The following is a 21,233-nucleotide window of genomic DNA, read 5'->3' as shown; positions in this document are numbered from 1 at the left end:
GCGATGGAAATAAGCGAATTAGCACAACACCCCATAGCCCCATTCAATTCCCATTCAATTCAATGCAATGCAATTCATTTCGGGCTTATGGTAGGGGAAATAGCCAATACGGAGCTTTTGCACAAAATAACACCTGGACCTCTTTGGTGGGGACGTAACAACTACAAAGAAAGGTAAGAAAGCCTTTTAGTATGGAATTCACCTTTAACCCATGTATCATGCTTCACATTGACTTAATATGGAATACCTCAACAACTAGGTTTGTATACGTTAGTCAAGCGAATGTGAACTTGATAATCTATTGAATCCATAAATGTAAAAAACTAATTTTGCAGCTAGTGAAGCAGGTTTTATAATAGCAGATTTTACAAAAGTATTTAAAAAGACTTCTATTTCAATTTGTCAAAGAAGACAGGTGGGCATGGGCGGAGTTAATGGGGGTGCAGGGGGGTCGCAACCCACGGGTTGAGAACCCCTGCTTTAAGAGACCGGCATCACTATGGTTACAAATCTGCTGTAAAACGTGAGTTGTTGTGACTCTTATGTACATGCTGCTGTGCCGTTATCCTGCCGAAGCTTTTCACTAAACTTTACTATTTTGATTATAATGATTAAGGACATTCGAGACATAATATTACAAAGATTCCCCTGCCAGCCCGCCCCTCTGCAATGAACTAGTCCACTTATTTGCGCAGTTTTCTAAAGTGAACTATAAGAAAACACTGACAGCAATCAGGTAAATAAACAAACTTGCAGGATTGCAGTGTCCTGTCAATGCCGGTTGTTGTTGCAACTTGTGCTGTGCTTCTGACTGTTTGTAATCATCTCTCTTATCATGACATGATGACTCGCTGTACGGCTGTAGTGCGTGCGCGTGCATGTGTGTGTGTGTGTGTGTGTGTGTGTGTGTGTGCGTGCTGCTGTCCTAAAAAGACATTTGTAGGGGTTAGGGCAATGTATAAAAACGGCAAAATAAAGAATACAATTTGTTTTTTTAATTGCGGACAGGATTCCCCCCAGACATTCGCACCCCCTGGGGTCAAGTTCAAGCTACGCCCATGCAGGTGGGTAGGGAGAGAAGTGCTTTAGGGAAATGGAAGAGTAGGGAGACCACCACTGCAGTGGTGTGCTATTAATATGTGCTATATTGTATTAACATATTCTATCAAACACCCTAACACTAACCCTAAACCGAACCCTGAGGAACATAGGGTTGAGGGAATAGTATAGCATAAGCAAAGACAGACGTATACAGGCATACCTGCAGCCAAAGCACCACTAGAGACATGCACACACTTGCATGTTGCATGTACAGTATGTGCATGCCTGTTTACACTGCACACTCACACAGAGATGTCCACATGGAATAATTAGCCTAACGTGTTTATTGGCTTCCAGAAAACATAGCCGGAGTGAAACCCATCCAGACACTGTTTACCAGAGCTCATAAGTGAGGGGTTAATTAATGTCAACTGCTCAGTATTGGTTGGCACAATGCACACAGAACAATTAGCTTCTGTTCAAAGATAAAGTTGTAGAGAAATAGAGAGTAACATGCAATGAAAGATGGATCTGTGATGAACGTTTCTATGGAGATAAATCATAAAAGGCCATGGTGTCTCTCACCATGGCCCTGTACTCTCCTTGGCTTGGTCTCTTGTTCCCCCATGGAATGCTGGTTGGCAAACATCAAACTAGCTAATGCAATGGCAGTGTAAATTTGCCTCCAGGCTATGGCATATAGTCACATTTGCCCCATATACTAGCTTTTGACCTAGTCTTGTACTTCCCCCCCTTTTGCCAAACACACACATTGATGGAGCTACTCATCAGCAACATATTAGTATTTGTCATAAATTCTCCTAACGGCTCCAGATGCCAAAACAGTGATTAAAATACACGCACAGACACAAGCACACCCACTCACACGAACAATCAAAGTGATAACGGGTGGCAGACTGGCAGTCAGAGCACATTGCAGGTGCTCAGGAGATGACACCGATACTGGCTCTGTTGAACACAACCCTATTATCTCTCAGGTCTCTTGAATGCAACTCAGCAGAGACGACCATCGGGGCTCGTTTAACAGCCGTGGTTCAGCCGGCTGATGAAAATGTTGCCAAGTGTTGCCAAGTGACATGATCTCAAGGTGAAAAACTGAGATAGATATGAAAGCCAATGCAGCAGATTTATTATCGCCTGACACTAATCCTAAATTAGCATTTCACTTGGCTACATCATTCAGTCAAACTGCCATCCGCAAAGTAGTTTTTTTTATTGATATCTAAACAGAGGGCATTGATCCAATTGGATTTAACAGTGATGAAAGAGTTGCCAGACACCTATGCCTGATCTCAAGGTGAAAGGCAGAGATTCATAAAATAAACTGCCGCAGGATCCCCAAAAGTCAACTTTCTCCTAGGAACTGAAGAAAACATGCTCATTACCCCTGCAACATTCTTAAAAGCATAAAACTTTGATGAAGCTCACAGAGCACAAAAAGTGTTTTTAGTTTAGGTAAAATAGTATCCAGCATTTGGTGCACGTTTCATGCTCATGTGTTATGCATGCATGCACACGTTTCCGTACCTTTTTAACATGCTCCAGCATACTCTTGCCTCCTTGCCAAGGCTTGGAGTTCTTCCTGATGCAGGTCAGGCTTGCCATGCTGTGCCACTTCCTGTCCTCCAACTTCCTGTGGAAGGTGTTGGCCAATAGCAGCACAGTATCGTAGATGTAGCGGTTGGTAATCTGCAGAGAGTAGAAAACAAAAAACAAAATCAGGAAAGGTCTTTACAGTAAACCCTATAGACTTATGTACTGCAGGGGTTCTATACTTGTAATGGTGATATACTGTGTTGATCTGACCCCATCAAACCCTGTACACTCAAGACACGCTCCATATATGGGCAGTACAGAATTCATTCTATATGTTGATCTGACCCCCCATGCCAAAGCGCCAGCGCTCGCCCAGCAGTCTGCCGTCACCCAGGCGGATGCGTGCATACGACCTCTCCCTTCAGGACATCTTACTGGTTATAACTTATAATTGTATTTATTTATTATTAATTTTAGTGATTGCAGTACGTGACAACCTACCAAGTACCTCTATGAAGTTAACAAGGAGAAAATGTGCCCGTGTGGGCTATAATTATTCATTATTATGTTAATATTAGTGGGGCGCCAGTGGCTCAGGAGGTAGAACGGGGGAATCGATCAAACTAGGATCGAACTGAGAACTGGAAGTGTCCTTGAGGATGTAACTGAAACAGGTACTCCCGAACTTGGTACCTTACCTCCAGTGTTTGAATGTATAGGGCTATAGGCTACGTGAATGGGTGAATGCAACACACATAGCAATAGAGCTTTATATAAAGGAACTATACAGTATAATAGATGGCATTTCATTATCTGTAGCTGTCTGTGTGGAGTGTGAACAGCATACAGAGGTGACCCCCCCCCCCCCCCCCCCCCCCCCCCTTCTTCCACACACGTTCACGCGCACGCACACTTTGTTTTCAAATTCACATTAATTTCTAAAAGGCCCTCTGGGAGTACAAAATGATGAAAAACAGTTGTGGTGATGAATAATTTTAAACCCGTAGACAGGTCACTAGTTGTTTACAAAGGGGTTTTCAATGGATTGTGTTACTATTGGGCATGCTAAATAGCAAACAAAGAAAAAAAAATATATATAAACTTCCGTAAAGGAGTGATTTTCAAGATGACTACTGGAAGCTTTAAATTACCGTGTCTAACCCTAGGTTTTAGGGTTCAACGAATGGTTCATAAGATCAGTAAATTATTTATTGCCACCAAGGTGACCATTCTACTAAATTACATATAAACAACAAATTCACCTTTTAAAATGAACACTATAACTGTAATTTTAGTATTATCCACAATGGTAAACATTTTTGGAAGCATGTACATAAATACTTAAATAACCACAAACTCATTATGTGATCCAGTTGACACAGTCCACAGTACACATGGTACTACCCGTTCAGGTATGTGCCACAGTCGTTTTGTGTCACAACCAGTCACAGCATGGATGAATACATCAACTGAGAACAGTTCATGTCCGAGGATTTATTCTAAATAGCCGAGTACTAATCACAATTTAATATTAGTTTTGGTTTTTCAAACTAGGGACACCGTTGTTAATTGGTTAAGAAAGAAGAAGCAATATTGTCTAATGCAGTGGTTCCCAAAACATTTAGTGCAGGACCCAAAAAAGACATTTGAGGTCCTCCCGGGATCCAAAAAAGACATTTGAGGTCCTCCCGGGATCCAAAAAAGACATTTGAGGTCCTCCCGGGATCCAAAAAAGACATTTGAGGTCCTCCCGGGATCCAAAAAAGACATTTGAGGTCCTCCCGGGATGCAAACAATTGAAAATTGCCAATCTACAAGCCACACGTCACGATGTAACGCTTTGTGAGCTTGTAGATCTTCCATTTCTCTTTGATTGTTGCATTTATTACTTTAATTCTTTAGGTAGGAATTATTTCTGAAGGAAAGGAAATAAAGGGATCTTTAGTCGATACCCAGTGTTTGGAAAACACTGGTCTAATGTGTATTTTTGTTTACACAAGAGCATCTTCTTCAGCTCATAGACATGCTCCTATGAGGCAGAGCATCTTCTTCAGCTCATAGGCGTGCTCCTATGAGGCAGAGCATCTTCTTCAGCTCATAGGTGTGCTCCTATGAGGCAGAGCATCTTCTTCAGCTCATAGGCGTGCTCCTATGAGGCAGAGCATCTTCTTCAGCTCATAGGCGTGCTCCTATGAGGCAGAGCATCTTCTTCAGCTCATAGGCGTGCTCCTATGAGGCAGAGCATCTTCTTCAGCTCATAGACATGCTCCTATGAGGCAGAGCATCTTCTTCAGCTCATAGACATGCTCCTATGAGGCAGAGCATCTTCTTCAGCTCATAGGCGTGCTCCTATGAGGCAGAGCATCTTCTTCAGCTCATAGGCGTGCTCCTATGAGGCAGAGCATCTTCTTCAGCTCATAGACATGCTCCTATGAGGCAGAGCATCTTCTTCAGCTCATAGGCGTGCTCCTATGAAGCAGAGCATCTTCTTCAGCTCATAGGCGTGCTCCTATGAGGCAGAGCATCTTCTTCAGCTCATAGGCGTGCTCCTATGAGGCAGGTCATTGAATGTGCCCAGAAACAATGTGACTACAAACTGTGCAAGGGTTTCACTGAGGTGCGCAAACAGTGTATGTTTTCAAATGGACTGTCATAAAGCGGCCAAGACATGGGCAATATGCCGAATGCACACTGAATCTGCAACATTACCAAACATAAAGAATAATTGAATTCCAATTCATTGCATCACATTTCCATAGTGGGATGCATCTCGGGATGCCAGCTTCTCAGTGTGGGAGGAAAGGCAGCATGATCACACACTTCTCTTGCTTGCAGACCATGAAAGCTGTATGACCTTTGCTCCATGTCCATTGTTGCCTCCATGTCCACTTCCCATCATCGCTTTTAATGAAAGAAGAAAAACAACAACAACAACCCTGTAGCAAGCAAGCAGGCTGTCAATTCCAGCTCTGCTGACGCACTTCTCTGACATGACTGCCCTCTTTCTCACCTCTCCTCGCAGTGATATGTTTAGTCCTATAGTGGCACTAATGTTCATGTAATTATCCCCCAGGCTAAGCTAAAATTACCCTCCGTTATGTTCTGTGCACCTGTGTGTGTGGAAGGTCAACCACCTACATGTATAACCACAAACTTGGCCATGCACAACGCATGGACTAGAGACTACTATGCACGCGTGATTGCGCACTCGCACGTGCAACACAAACACAGACGCACACACAGAGTGTATACTACATTTTTTAGGCTGACATTCATTAAAGGAATTGATAAGACTCTCTGTGCCACTGTATCTGAAAATAAGAGAGAGAGGGTGGGGGTAGGTGATTCAGTATGTGATTGATTAATGTGTGATTTACTGAGCCTGTTGTCTCCATGTTAATGATAGGATAATAAATAGAGTGACAAACACACATGACTAATAGCCTACCGCACACTCATTCACTCACCCGCACACACCCACACGCACTCACAGCCGCACACACACACAGACATGCATACACTTAAGACACAGAAAACAAACAAGGTAATGAATTGGATGGAGAGGCCATTAGTCCAACAGCTCTGTTTCTGTGCTAGCTTGCTTGCATGCATGTACTGTATGCGGCTATGCGTGAGGGGACACACACTCACTAAATAATAGTCCCGATAGCCCAACTGACGTGGCCATTTAGGAACAAAGGTCACCGTGAATCATCGCTAAGACAACTGAGCATTCATAACAGGTTCTTTAAGATTCAGATACACACACACACTTCTATATGATTTAATATGCAAAGATTTATTTGGTATACAAATCCAGTGTATGAATCCAGGTCCACTTCTTTCAATGTGTGTGTGGTCTCTGATTCACTCAAGGTTACAACAGTGAATGCGTGTGGGGTCTCTGATTCACTCAAGGTTACAACAGTGAATGCGTGTGGGGTCTCTGATTCACTCAAACAGAAATTTCTCTGAAAGAGAAAACCAGCACTCACGGAACTCATGTTTTAAGGCACTCTTAATTTATTTAATAGTTGACATGGTATGCTGCAGAGCAGCAGCAACGAACGTGTTTCGGCGTTCAAGCCTTCATCAGCGTTGTCTCTGATTCACTCAAGCACACAATCACAAATCACCCAGAATCAAACATTCCTTGCAATGCACCTTAACCACCTAAGACGTTTACTGCAACTGCACATTGTGCAACAAATAAATACATAGGGAAAGTCATTCTGAATGCTGAGATTCGGATGGATCTCTGCATTTCATATCGATGGGGGATGCACGCAGAATATTGAAAAAACACTCCAGAACTCAATGAAGCTGCACACAATTATTTTAAGTACAATAAATATTGTATGATGGATTAAGAGATGGCAGATGGCATAATGCCAGTATCTCACTGTCTATGTGTATGAATAAAATGAACAAATACTACATAGTATACTGAAGTACAGATGATCTCTCTCATGCACACTCAGGCACGCACACACACACACACACACACACACACACACACACACACACACACACACACACACACACACACACACACACACACACACACACACACACACACACACACACACACACACACACACACACACGCTGATGGCTGCAGCACCCACTATGAGAGACAGTAGCAATTACATTAGTGTGCACTCTCACCAATCTACATAAACAATACACAATTACTGGAGCCTGAAGTAAAGCTGAGTGGGATCTTCCTTCTTCCCCATGCTCTCTGCCCTTTCCACATAAGGCTGAAGTAAAGCTGAGTGGGATCTTCCTTCTTCCCCATGCTCTCTGCCCTTTCCACATAAGGCTGAAGTAAAGCTGAGTGGGATCTTCCTTCTTCCCCATGCTCTCTGCCCTTTCCACATAAGGCTGAAGTAAAGCTGAGTGGGATCTTCCTTCTTCCCCATGCTCTCTGCCCTTTCCACATAAGGCTGAAGTAAAGCTGAGTGGGATCTTCCTTCTTCCCCATGCTCTCTGCCCTTTCCACATATGTAAAGTAAAGCTGAGTGGGATCTTCCTTCTTCCCCATGCTCTCTGCCCTTTCCACATATGTAAAGTAAAGCTGAGTGGGATCTTCCTTCTTCCCCATGCTCTCTGCCCTTTCCACATAAGGCTGAAGTAAAGCTGAGTGGGATCTTCCTTCTTCCCCATGCTCTCTGCCCTTTCCACATATGTAAAGTAAAGCTGAGTGGGATCTTCCTTCTTCCCCATGCTCTCTGCCCTTTCCACATATGAAGTAAAGCTGAGTGGGATCTTCCTTCTTCCCCATGCTCTCTGCCCTTTCCACATATGTAAAGTAAAGCTGAGTGGGATCTTCCTTCTTCCCCATGCTCTCTGCCCTTTCCACATATGAAGTAAAGCTGAGTGGGATCTTCCTTCTTCCCCATGCTCTCTGCCCTTTCCACATATGTAAAGTAAAGCTGAGTGGGATCTTCCTTCTTCCCCATGCTCTCTGCCCTTTCCACATATGAAGTAAAGCTGAGTGGGATCTTCCTTCTTCCCCATGCTCTCTGCCCTTTCCACATATGTAAAGTAAAGCTGAGTGGGATCTTCCTTCTTCCCCATGCTCTCTGCCCTTTCCACATATGTAAAGTAAAGCTGAGTGGGATCTTCCTTCTTCCCCATGCTCTCTGCCCTTTCCACATATGAAGTAAAGCTGAGTGGGATCTTCCTTCTTCCCCATGCTCTCTGCCCTTTCCACATATGCACATGTGCATTTCATTGCTGTCGGGTGGAAATCTTACAAAACCGCTCATTTTGTATTATTATTAATATTTATAAAATGTGAACCGTGAATGTAGCCAATCTACAAGGTAGAGCAGGTCGTCCAATGATTCATGGGTCGGCGGTTCGAATCCCGGCTCCTCCCTGTCTACATGTCGAAGTTTCCTTGAACCCCAAATTGCTCCCGATGTGCTGGTCGGTACCTTGCATGGCTTCCGCCGCAATCGGTGTATGAATGTGTGTGTGAATGGGTGAATGTAATGCACAATCTATGTAAAGATAAATGCACCATTTACCATTTATGAGGGTTATTATCGGGTACATTCGTCAATGGTGTCACTTCTCACATTTCACTGTAATTGTTCTGTCCCCTGTATTATGTTTACTTGTCTAGTATTATGTTTTGATGTGGAGGAGAAAGAAAGAAAGACCCTTCTTGCAGACTTAAGGTGAAAATCATGTGTTCCAATGGGACCTTGAATGTACAGAGAATTTTGCAACCTAAGCAACCATTCTCTCTGTGTGTGTGTGTGTGTGTGTGTGTGTGTGTGTGTGTGTGTGTGTGTGTGTGTGTGTGTGTGTGTGTGTGTGTGTGTGTGTGTGTGAGTGTGAGAGTGTTGATGTGCTTCAGTGCAGTGTGAAATTAGGCTTCTTCTTGGCCACTCTTTGAACTGATCTACGTCTACTCCCTCCGTGCCTCCCTCCCTCCCTCTCTCCCGACAAAATGTTTTAAACACCTCTCCTCTCTCAAAGGAAAGCATTGTCCTTGACTGATTATAGCCTTTCCTCAGTCCTCTTACCCTTATAAACACACGCACATTGGCGTGGCTGCACTAATAACTTTGGGGCCCGTCTAGAGTTAAAAGGAACAGGTATCAGTCAAAAGGGAGACATCGAAGAGGAAGGATGGATGGGGAAGGATCAAAATATGGAATGTCAGAACAGGTCAGCTCCATATATGGAGATGTAAGGGTTTGAGGTTTGAGGTCAGATGTAGAGTTGCTGGCCAATATTGATGACATCGGGGATCTCCATCCATGATGTCTCGTGATGTCACGAGGCATGACCATATATGGTCATGCATGTGGTGACCAACGAAACCAACCAAAAAACTGACTGACTGAATTTCATAGTAAATGTGACCGGTGGTCGCAATAATAACAATAAGCAGCAGTACTTGAATATTATTATAATGCATCATAAATGTGCTTATAATAATGCATTATACGCACATTTATGATGCATTATAATGCACTTACTGTATAAGGCATTATTGACACTCCTTATAAAAAATTTAAATACTAATAAAACATCTATTTTACAGTTAAGGATTATTTGATTCAGAGTTGTATGCTGAATTTATATTATTTAGGGCTTCAGGGTATGTTTTTGCCTCATAGAGGCAATGTGTTTTCTACTGGTAGAAAACACAGGGGCGTTTAGGAGGGAGAAAGAAAATACCAGTCAATTTCACCTTCTATTCACACTTTCAACTACAGTATACACTACAGTATAGACCATTTTTCCATTCATGGCCTAGTTGTCAATCTGTGTACTCGTTTAAAAGTACTCGTCTGGTATTTGTTCAAACAAATACTTTTCCCTTGAGGGTTTTCCATTCATAAATGTATTCCAGGCATACCTGTACTTCATTATATTTATCACAAACCCAGCCTTTATTCGCCCTGGGTGAGGGAGGGGAGAGATAGTATCGAGGGCTTTGTCAGAGAACCTGTTATACCCGTCTGTCTATGTCTATGCCCATATATGGAGACATGTGTCCCTGACGTCATTATAATATACATAGTCTGTACATTGGCATGCCCATATATGGGCATATTGGTTGGATCGGTGGTTGTGGACAACTGAATAATAGTCAGGCATATATGGATATGCAGTGAATATTCATATGTGCCCATAATTGTACATACATCGGTCGGATCTGCGGTTCTGGATAACCGCACATCCGCGGATGGGCTCGCAATCCCTCGAGTCATAGTGACATGCCTATGTGTGGGCATTTCGGAATAGGCATGCATTCATTTTGATTCTCAATCGACATTTTAAGTTATGTGTCTATGCAATTCAGCCCTGCAGCTAGCTCCCCCTGCATACACACAGACAATGATTCCAGTGAGACAATCATTTTGTTTGCTGAGGCAGTTAATCAATGACCGTATCTATTTATTGAATTAGTTTTGATCAAATGCTATTTTCTCATTGTCTTTGTGAATAAATAACGCTATGGGGATGTGATAAATGAATGATCTCCCAACATTAGTTATTTCCCTCATTATCCAACAGAGGGCAACCATATCAAACCCAAGCCAAGCTGTAGGCAATGATGCGACCATGCCTGTGGGCAACCGTGCCCGGACAATGATGAATGTGATAATCTATATAATTATATATGCCAGGTGTAGTTTGGACACATTCCTCAACAAAGTGATGTCATTATAGCCAAAATACAGCCAGCATTGTCTTAGGAATGCAAAAAACATCAAGGCCATTATTTCTATTTCCACACATACTTTACAACAGATACAGATATGTCCCTCTAGGCCACCTCTGCATCCACATAAATCAACAGCACTTTAATTTGATTTCATTCTGTCCTGGCACATAAATAAGAGCGCATGTTCTCCTCCTGGTGGTGGCACCGTGATGCACGCACACACAAAGAGATAAGAATTGTATACATATTGCTGCCCCGGGGGACACCTCCACAGAAATCAAATAAGTGAAGAAAGCCTGAGAGAGGGAAGGGAACTAAGAAAAAAAAAAAGTGACAGTCTGTTTTCCGTGATGATATTGTTGATGAATTGTGTTGCCTCCAACTAATGTGCACGCAGGTCCATTTTAGTTTTGTCTTCTAATGGCACTACCATGCGTTTGGTATACATAAGGGAGCCAGGGCATAATAAACCTTTTTCATGGCAGCCATAATGACAAAGAGATTTGCAATGTAGCGCCTCGCTCCCAACACACGCACTTTACTTTGCATGCAGGTTTGCGCGTGACTCACCAGCAGCTTTTTAAGAGCACATTTGTCGCTGGCAGAAAGCAGCCAAAAGCATTCAAATAACTGATTACTTTTCTATACCGTATCAATAGAATATATCTTATATCGTCGCTGCCTGGCAAAAACCAGCTAACTCTTGAAAAACTGTCAGCTAAAGCAGCTATATCCATCACTCTCCCCCTCTCATGCAAGTATCTGACAATATATAAAGTCACAATACAAACTTTAATGTTGTAGTATTGCTTTGTTTAAAAAAAAAAAACCTTCTGAAAGTTTAATATTTTTTCATTTCCTGACAAATGAGCATGTTGTAGTTAGCTGGTCTCTGCCCAACAGCAGAGATATGATATGTTCTATCATGATTGGTAGGGGCTATAATTTCTGTAGCTTTATGGAATGACAAGCTCGGCCTCCGGACATTATGTTGTGTTTTCACTCTGGACTTCTCTTTGTCCATGTGCAGTATATGTATCCTACCATATTGTGATCAAACTGTTGCATGCAAATTGTACATGTGCATTGTTGTTGTGCATGCCAGAAACTATCTATGTGTAGCTATCATGTATAGTAAACAACATGAATCAGCGCTCATCTATTTACCCTGTTGTTTGTTCATGCAGTGTTACTCTGATTTTGCACTAATTGCTAAATGTGTTAAAGTAATTGTAATTGAATGTTAATAGAAGAACACTGAGGATCTGTTTGGCTTCGTAAACAGAAATCGCACAGAACAGATATTATGACAAATACCTTATAACAAATGACTGACATATTTAATAATTCGAACAAATGACAACATATTTGAAACATAGGGGAAAAAACTGATCTTCCGCTATTTCTGGTAAATGTTTGAAAATGCATGATTTTGTTTTTCAACATGTTAAAAGGTTATGGGCATTATGGGCAATTATTATGCAATACTTGTGCCAAGCCTGCTGCTCACCTCTAGCTGCTGAGCCTTGGCATTTTTGGGGTCACAGAGGGAGGTGTTGATCCTGTGGTTGTGTTTGACGCAGCGCTGTGTGGTGTTTTGCGGCATGGGGAAGGTCTGGCGAATGAGCGTCAGGCGGCCGATGGACTTCAACACCAAATCCTGTAGGTCATAGTCTGTGATCTCCTAAAGGCGTGAGAAGAGAGAATGGTGGGGCAAAGGGTACAGGGGGGGGGGGGGGGGGTGGAGGACAAGGGATTAGGACGTAATCATTATTTGTCTTTATGAATGCCTTTATCTTTGACTGTTATTAATGCCATTGTAAATTGTGGTTGTGGTGACTAACAGTCAAGACAACACAACTGATACAGTGACTTCAGCATGAGACATCAAATCAAACATAGGCAAACCCTGCCCAAACCAAACTTGTTTGCTATAGCAACACCTGATCAAATCTACTAATCAACTATAGCAACATAAAATCTGATCAAATCTACTAATCAAATGATTCCCGAGCGCGGCATGGCTGCAGCTCACCGCTCCTTGGCTGCAGCTTACCACAGATGGGTCAAATGCGGAGAACAAATTTCACTGCGGTAACGTGTGTGACAAATCGTACGACTTTTGATTGATTGATTGTCTTACATTTTTTAGCCAACATTTAATCAAGAAGTTGGGGCACTTCATGATTCATGATTCATCATGCCCACCTAGTTTCATGATAATCCAGCGCTCCAAGTTACAGAATTTTGTTCACAGACACTCGGTAAAGACCCAGGGATAGAATTCTCTATCATTTATTATGAAGTAATAAGCGTCACTAATTTATATTACAAATAGATATAAGCAAGCAATGTTTATTATGCGTCACTATTTTATTCATCACCACCGTGGCGTGCACAGTGAAACACTATCCTTGTTGATAGAAATATTTCTGTGATGCGTACGATGCTTTATTTTCATGGTCACATTTTATCCCCGCTAAATATCATCATTTCTCAATCTGTCATCCTGAACTCATAACTCCACCTCATGCCAGATTGTCAGAAGGCTGCCGCTCTGTGTAGTAATCATTTCAGATATTTCTGTCTCGGTTTTCCATGCCCTGAACCATTTACATAGTATTCTCCTCCTGTGGAGAGATGGTTTTGGGTAAATCCACCATCTTGCAGTTAGTAGCCTACTTGTTGTTGCTTCACTTGCCCGTTGGAATGTATAAACAAGCTGATATGAGACTGGTAGGCGCTGAGAGCAAAAGGTACTGGAGGTCTTCAGCCAGCCTGTCGCCTCATGACAGCCCACTATGGACTCTTCGTCTTGAGCAATGGAAGTAGCCAAAGCATGGACTGGTCATTATTGCTATGTCTGGCACGCACGCACGCACGCACACGCGAACACGCACACGCACACACACACACACACACACACACACACACACACACACACACACACACAATACAGTAAAGCTTTCTTGTGTTTATCCTTTTGACAGTGTGAAGTGCAGTTGTATATTGTTGTTTAAAAAAAAATAGCATGGGTACATGCGGCAGGGGATAAAGTAAGAGACAGAGAGGAGGAAGAATAGTATGTGTTTGCACACACGCGCACTCACAAATTCGTGTGCGTTCGTGCCCAATGTCCTTGCAAAACAGGGGACAAATCATGGCTAATTTTAGCCGTAAAACATAATCTCTCTTTTTTTTCTTTTGTCCATCCAGCCATGGATGGAGAGAAGGGAACAGAGTGCAGAGGGTCATGTGGTGATGAGATGAGAACTGAAGTTTATCGTCCCCGGTAGAGCTTTGCTATGACCGAGACCACCCTCGATGTTTCTGTGCACGTGCTGGGTCTGTTTATCCATATGCTTGTAGCTATGTGAATTGTGTACCTAATACTGTGTGCGCGTGTGGGTATGTGTGCAACTGTGCATGCGTGCTTGTGTGTGCATGGTGTGTGCAATGATACTGTACGTGTGTGTGTGTGTGTGGCAGGGGGGGGGGGGGGGGGATTGCTCCCTGATCGTGCCGACCCTTTTCCACTGCACTGCCCATTTGTCAGGCTGAATGTGACGCGCACGCACAACTCTTCAACAACACCATACTACTGATTATCTGTCTCTTGGGTTGTCAGACATTTTCATGCGCTCAAACAAATCAAAATGCACGCCCAATTATCGACTGTTTCTAAATGTCACATGAAGCCCAGCATGTCCATAAGAGGATGCAGCTAAATAACAGGGTCTGCTAGCTGAAGGGGGAACAATGACAGAGAGACCTTGGTTTTGGGGATGGCAGGGTGGAGCAGCGTCACATCAGAGACTGATCTGATTCTCATTAAGTCATTAAGCATGTTTCATTAAGTCTTAACTGGATGGGAGACCCTGGTGTGTTGAGTGAGGGGTTCCATGTTTCGATGAGCACAGCACTAGCTGAGGAGGTGATGCGTATAATATACTGTATAGGCTTTGCGATATGTGCAAAATCTATATAAATATTTTGATGATTAATATCGTATTGTAAAGATAATATACGTTTTCATTTAAAACAAATTAAACCGTAAAACATTTAAAAAACAGCAGATCTACGTCGCATTGCGATGTGGCATTTTTTCATCGACTAGATATAAGATATCAGAAGATATCTAGGGTTGTATTTTGCGTGTCTTAAGTACCAGGTCTTATTACTTAACTTAAGACCTGGAGGCGTGATCAATGCCATTTGGCTATTCTGAGTGTAGTTGGGAAGCAGGAGTTAAACTATATCTGGTATCAGTGAGATCAGATGTAGAGTTGCTGGCCGTTGGAAGTCTCCTCCGTGAGTGTGGAGGTCACGCTGGTGGGGGTGCCATTTGGCATGGGATCAACTTCCATATAAAAAAATGCACACTACTATCTGGCAGCGGGGGCAGTGTCTTGAGTGAACAGAGTTGGATGAGGTCGGATGAGGTCAGACCAACATATGGAATGAATTCTGTATTGGCCATACCTGTATATGGAGCGTGTCACAAGGCGTGACTGACGGACTGACCGACAGGTTTTAGCGTAACTGAGCTACGGTCACAACAATGTCGACATAATATCCATACTATACACATGTGACGAGGTGGGTGTTCTCATGAGGTGGTGCACAAGGAACAAGTCACTCATGAGGTGGTGCACAAGGAACAAGTCAACCGTGGTAAACTTGGCCAAGCTCCATATAAACAAATAGGGATATCTTCAATATACAGTAAGGCTTCCAGGGCATTGTAACTACAGCTGGTTTTGAATGTGAGACCTTTACAATCTCCATTGCCTATATTAAGTGAAGTGAAGAAGAATTCACTGTGTATAAATATTAACTTCTCCACGCGTGATGTAATGATTTTTCATAACAGGACAGCTTCCTTTTCAGAAGTTATGGAGAACATTTCTCATTTTAAGTCATTTCCATATAATATATAGTTTTTTAAACAACTGATATTGTTATCTATTACAAAATTAAGTTGCCCCTATCTATTGCCCTGCCTAAAAAAAATGAATTTGGGATTTAAAACAGAGTTGGCAATCTTGCATGGAAATGTGCTGGATATAAGATAACTATTATTAAAAACCTAGGGGTACAATTGATTACATTTGTACACTCTCAGAATAAATTAACAGTGAGGATTTTACTTCGTGTTGACTGCCAAAGAATTGTGGTTGCATGTGTTGCTTTATTCTTTGAAAGGAAAGGAAAAGATGGCCAAGTGCTCAAACAGTTATGTTTCAAAGCTCATAAAAACCACACAGTACAGAGTCACATGCTGAAAACTGCAAAAAAAAGACAAATCTCCAGGCCAGGAAGTGAATTAAGATTCACAGTAGGTGGTCAAGGGCATGCAAGAAACATCAACAGACAGGAATTGTCCAGAGTACGCCACACCATGGATCAAACACGTGCACAGTGCACACAACACACACACAAACACTCAATCTTTATTTAAACCTCAGCGGGAACACACGCATACACACACACATGGAAAAGGAGATTTGTGAGGTTTTGTCCTTTCAACAGACACTTGCCGATCCATCCTCATCTGTCTTTCTTCATTTCTTCCTTCCCTCTCTTTCTCCCCATCTCTTGGAGGATAAATTAAACAAGCGTAACTTCAATGGTGACTTGATCTGAAAGCTCTAAAGCTGTTAGCCTTTTCAGAGCTGAGCCTAAATGAAAGCGACATGTGCGCGTGCACACACACGCGCACACACACACACACACACACACGCACACACACACGCGTGCGCGTGCAAAACAGCGATCCAGGGAGACGGCAGAGTTGACATTCACCTTATGAGACCCACATGGTGACATTTCTCTCTACTCAATATTTCTCACACCATGGGTGTCACGCACCAAAAATAGCAGATCTGTAAATTAAATTATAGCAATAAAACAAAAAGTTTACACTGATTGACTGATATTTTTCACTTTTCACTTATGACAAACGTTGGGCTTGTCATACAAGTGAACCTGATGCTTGTCATACAAGTTGAAAGTGATTAAGAAATAGAACGTATCAGGGTCATAATCAATGCCATAAAAACTTTAAATAGCAGATATAGCCTACTACAGTATTTAGCCAAACCAATATATTGGTTGGGCTCTACAACCCTGTTTTTCTCTTTCTCTACGCCTCCCCCCTTCCACCTTGGAACACCAAAAACTTCTCTCCCTCACTCTCCTTTACTTCATAATTTTAACCTTCTCGCTCATTTCTTTTGTAGTGGTATCATTCTCCCATCACCTGCCAGTGATCGTTAACATCAATAATGTCCTCACAGCACTGCCAATGAGGATGGGGGGTGGTAGAGGAAGTATTGTAAGTGATAGAGTGTGAGAGAGTGAGAGAGAGTGAGAGAGTGAGAGAGAGAGAGAGAGAGAGAGAGAGAGAGAGAGAGAGAGAGAGAGAGAGGGGAGAGGGAGAGAGATGGCGCATAACAGAAACTCAAGCCTGTCCAACATAAGTGAGCAAAAGCTAAGCTAAGCTCTCCTGTGGCATTTTAAGAATGGTATTTTAAATGTGACTCAAGCCCTATTCGCACCAGACTAGTGTTACCGGTATGCAGAGACCAAATCACCAAATGACCCCTGACATCTGTGTTTTGTGCGACACATTTGTGTTTTACTTGAATTTGCTGAAATTATCCCCCATGTATCCTAAATATTAACACATTATTTTCTTGGTTTTTCATGGTGCTTTTGATCGATCCAGTCGAGATGATACACACATTAGCATTGTGTTGCTAGCTGATGATGTCAACAGGACTGGAGCACGCCATCTTGATCGTCGCGCGCACCCGCACCCATTCTATCCGTTTCTTTCAATCACATTTATCTCCAATTCCTTGTGACATTTCTGGTTAAAACAAGCTTTATTCCACGGCCCATAGCAGGCGCTGTGATGGTCGCAATGGTGCTGTCAATGCCCCGATCGGGAGACCAGAAGTGATATGCGACAACACACACACACACACACACACTAGTTAGACAACATAACATCCGGTCTCTGACCGAATCTGATAGGCCCATGCAGTACAGTATATAGACATATCACTATGACTCAGACATAACCAAAAACAAACCTCATATGCCCACATACATTGTAGGCATATATGGAGATCTGGCTGTCTTGACCTCAGGGGTCTACATGTACAGGTATGTGCATAAAAGGGATACAGGTAGACAAGACAGATGGTGGCAGACAGATGGGTACAACAGGTACTCATATTGGTCGGATCGGCAGTGCCCCGTAGGTTTGAGGGCAGCATAGCGTCCTGAACTCTAGATGTGAGGGCTGCGTAACGGCCCGAACCTCAACATCTATAGTGATTGAGAGGGCGCTAGCCCCTCTTATGCCCAGGGTTTGTGTGAACACAAACATTGGCTGATCATCCCATAGCGATGATTTGATTGGCTAAGCAAAGTACATAAAAAAAAGTCAGGTTTTTTTATGTCAGCTAAAAGTCAGGGCAGATAAGCGAAGACACCAAAAGTGATTGACCGGAATGAAATGTGATAATTTGATTGGCTGAGCACGGAATGTGATGTATGATGATGTATGAAGATGTATGATGAGAAGAGCGCCCCTCACTTCACATGAGTGTGATTCTTTTTAAGTGTACACATGGGACCATCTATAGTTGGTTTGAATTACATGTACACTGGGTTACTGAGACAGGAAAGAGGCAGGGAAAAGTTGCAGGAAAAAAAAGAAGAAGAATTGACCCAAATCCCAATTGGGATTAAGATCTCAGACAACATCCATCCACAATTAGTACAAATCACTTGAGGTCCCCAGGTAATACTAGTCCCGTATGAATGGGGCCTAAGGGCCTAGTATCCACCAAGGAGTTTTGAAGCGCTGCATATTTATGCTATGCTGAAAAGCCAGCAGCGCTGCGTGACGAGGCTCTGCGGCTATTCTGCGCTGTGTATTCACGTCTGCCGTTTGTATCTAGTCACATAACAGTTGGAATATTTGGTGTATATGGAGGAGCCTTTTGGAAGAGCGCCTCCTCCCTGCAAGTCAGTAGAGCTCGAATGTGCACAGCAAATTTGATGGCAATCCAGCCAGCTCAGTAGTTTTCGCTGCGTCGTTTGGGACCAAAGTATTTAATGGACCGATAGACTATAGCTCAGGAGACAAGAGGAAGCTGGGTCGATTTGAATTTCACAATATCATACATAAGGAAGTATATATAGGTTTTAAAGAATACTAACTATATTTACAAGGACAACGTACCTCCCACTGTTTACTGTATGAGAGAGAGAGAGAGAGAGAGAGAGAGAGAGAGAGAGAGAGAGAAGGCAGATAGACATGAAAAGAAGAGTGAGGGTGAGAATGATGCAAAATGAGAGCAAAACCAAGAACATCGAAAAAGGGCGAAGGTAAAACTAGACATGAGATAGAGTAATGTACAGTAACGCAAACTTGAGAGTTTCAGCAAGAAAAGCATCACCGCCCTCCCCCCATCGTGAGCAGAACGAAGGAGATGGAGAGGGGAAGGATGATCAATTATGGACTGTGAACTCCCCCTCAGTGGGGCTGTCTGGCTGCTGGCTGTAGATAAAGCAGACTTATGACAACCATACTGTGGCCCCTCATCCATAATAAACCACCGGGGAGCGTGGGGGAGAGGGAGGGAGAAGACATTTACATACACAGGAACGCTTATATGCTCCAAAACCAGTGCTAGAGAGATAGTATGATAAGTGTTCATTGTTGAAAAATACATGGAACGATGGATTTCAAATACAAAGTTTCCAGAACCTTTCAAGTTTTTCCCAACATTTTATTATGTCTCTTCTTAAAATGGATTATTTATTTTCCAGTCTACACACTGCACAATAGTGCTCAATGACAAAGAAAAAATTATTTTCGTATGCAAGCATGTAAGTAAGCATTCAAACCCTTCACTTAGTACTCGGTTAAAGCACCTTTGGCAGCCATGTCGGCCTCAAGACTTCTTGGGGATGATGCTAAAAGCTTGGCACACTGTTTCTTTTGGAAGTTTCTCCAATTCGTCTTGGCAGAATTGTTCAAGCTCAGCCAGGTTGGATGGGAAGCATTGGTAAACATCCATTTTCACTTATCTTCTGAGATGCTCTATTGGGTTCGGGTCTGTATTCTGGCAGGGCCACTCCAGGACATTCACAAGCCACTGCTGTTTTCTTGGTGGTATGACTTTGGGTCATTGTCTGTCTCACTGCACTCTAAACTTTTGCGATAATGGCTGAAAACCGTCGTGATGGTATTAACTTTTTATGCCCCGGAATCTTTCTAAATAAAGACGCTATAGTGTCCAGCAGATGAGGCAGATTTTACTCTGAAAAGCCCCGCCTTTCATTTCCACCAAAACCAGGAGGTATAATGTTCCATTACTACCTCGCGCTAATAAGTCTGATCGTTGATCGTTGATCGCTGATAGTTAGAGAAAGTTAGCGAAATGTGTGGCAAATCTGCAAAAAAAATGCTACCACTAGCTTTCTTCACAAATGTGTTCATAATTGTGTTCACAAATGTATTTGTGATAGTAGACACCTTGTCTACTATCACATATAAATTTGTTCCAACCCAACTCCCTTAGGAAACCTTGTGACAGCTGCTGAAAGTTGGGCAATAGTTTTGCACGAAAAACACTCCTTCGCCTAAAAACAGCCATAGCCGTCATTACAGAAGTGGCTATGGCCGAATTTAGCCCAAGGAGTGTTTTTCATGCAAAACTAATGCTTGCAATCCCCTAGTTTTTTTACTTAAGTAAAATTAAAATTTGAAAATGTTGCCATATATTGGTTATTAATGGTATACCCCAACCTTCAGCAGCTGTCACAAGGTTTCCCAAGGCAGATGGGTTGGAACACATGTGATAGTAGACACCTTTATGAACACATTTATGAAGAAAGCTAGTTTGCCACATATTTTGCTAATTTCCCCTTATTAGAAGTGTTAATATTCCAAAAGATATGCTTGGTTAAGTCAGAAATTAGGACAGAACATCGGCATCCTGATCAAAACAATGGAGCGTGCCATAGATTTCGAGATAATTACAAGTTTTATGTGTACCCCATAGCGATGATTTGATTGGCTGAGCAATGTGTATATCCCATAGCAATGATTTGATTGGCTGAGCAATGTGTGTACCCCACAGTGATGATTTTATTGGCCGAGCACAGAATGTGATGAATGATGATGTATAATGATAAGAGCGCCCCTCACTTCACACAGGTGTGATTTTTACCTAATAATATTATTGCGAACGCAGTGAGCCACTTACTATGAGACCCTGCTGCTCATGTCTGTGTGTGTGTGTGTGTCTGTGTGTGTGTCTGTCCCGCTGTGACACCACCCGCCCGCCACCAGAGGGCGCAGCTGTAGCACACACACACACACACACACACACACACAGGGCGCAGCTGTAGC

General features: G+C 42.7%; 1 protein-coding gene across 2 annotated transcripts in view; it reads right to left on the bottom strand.

Annotated features, from left to right (window-relative positions):
• Window positions 1-21,233, bottom strand: part of grid2 (glutamate receptor, ionotropic, delta 2) — a 765,355-nt gene that overhangs the window by 221,096 nt on the left and 523,026 nt on the right. For both annotated transcript variants that reach the window (XM_083784600.1, XM_083784599.1), the window contains 2 exons: window positions 12,306-12,479; window positions 2,590-2,751 (listed from right to left, as the gene is read on the bottom strand). In XM_083784600.1, the coding sequence (XP_083640726.1) occupies window positions 2,590-2,751; window positions 12,306-12,479 (336 nt within the window). The remainder of the gene's footprint in view (window positions 1-2,589; window positions 2,752-12,305; window positions 12,480-21,233) is intronic.

The sequence above is a fragment of the Protomyctophum parallelum genome, assembly GCF_964188405.1.
Source record: "Protomyctophum parallelum genome assembly, chromosome: 15".
NCBI lineage: Eukaryota > Metazoa > Chordata > Actinopteri > Myctophiformes > Myctophidae > Protomyctophum > Protomyctophum parallelum.
Note: the sequence above shows the minus strand (reverse complement) of the source record. Positions and strands in the feature narration are given on the sequence as shown.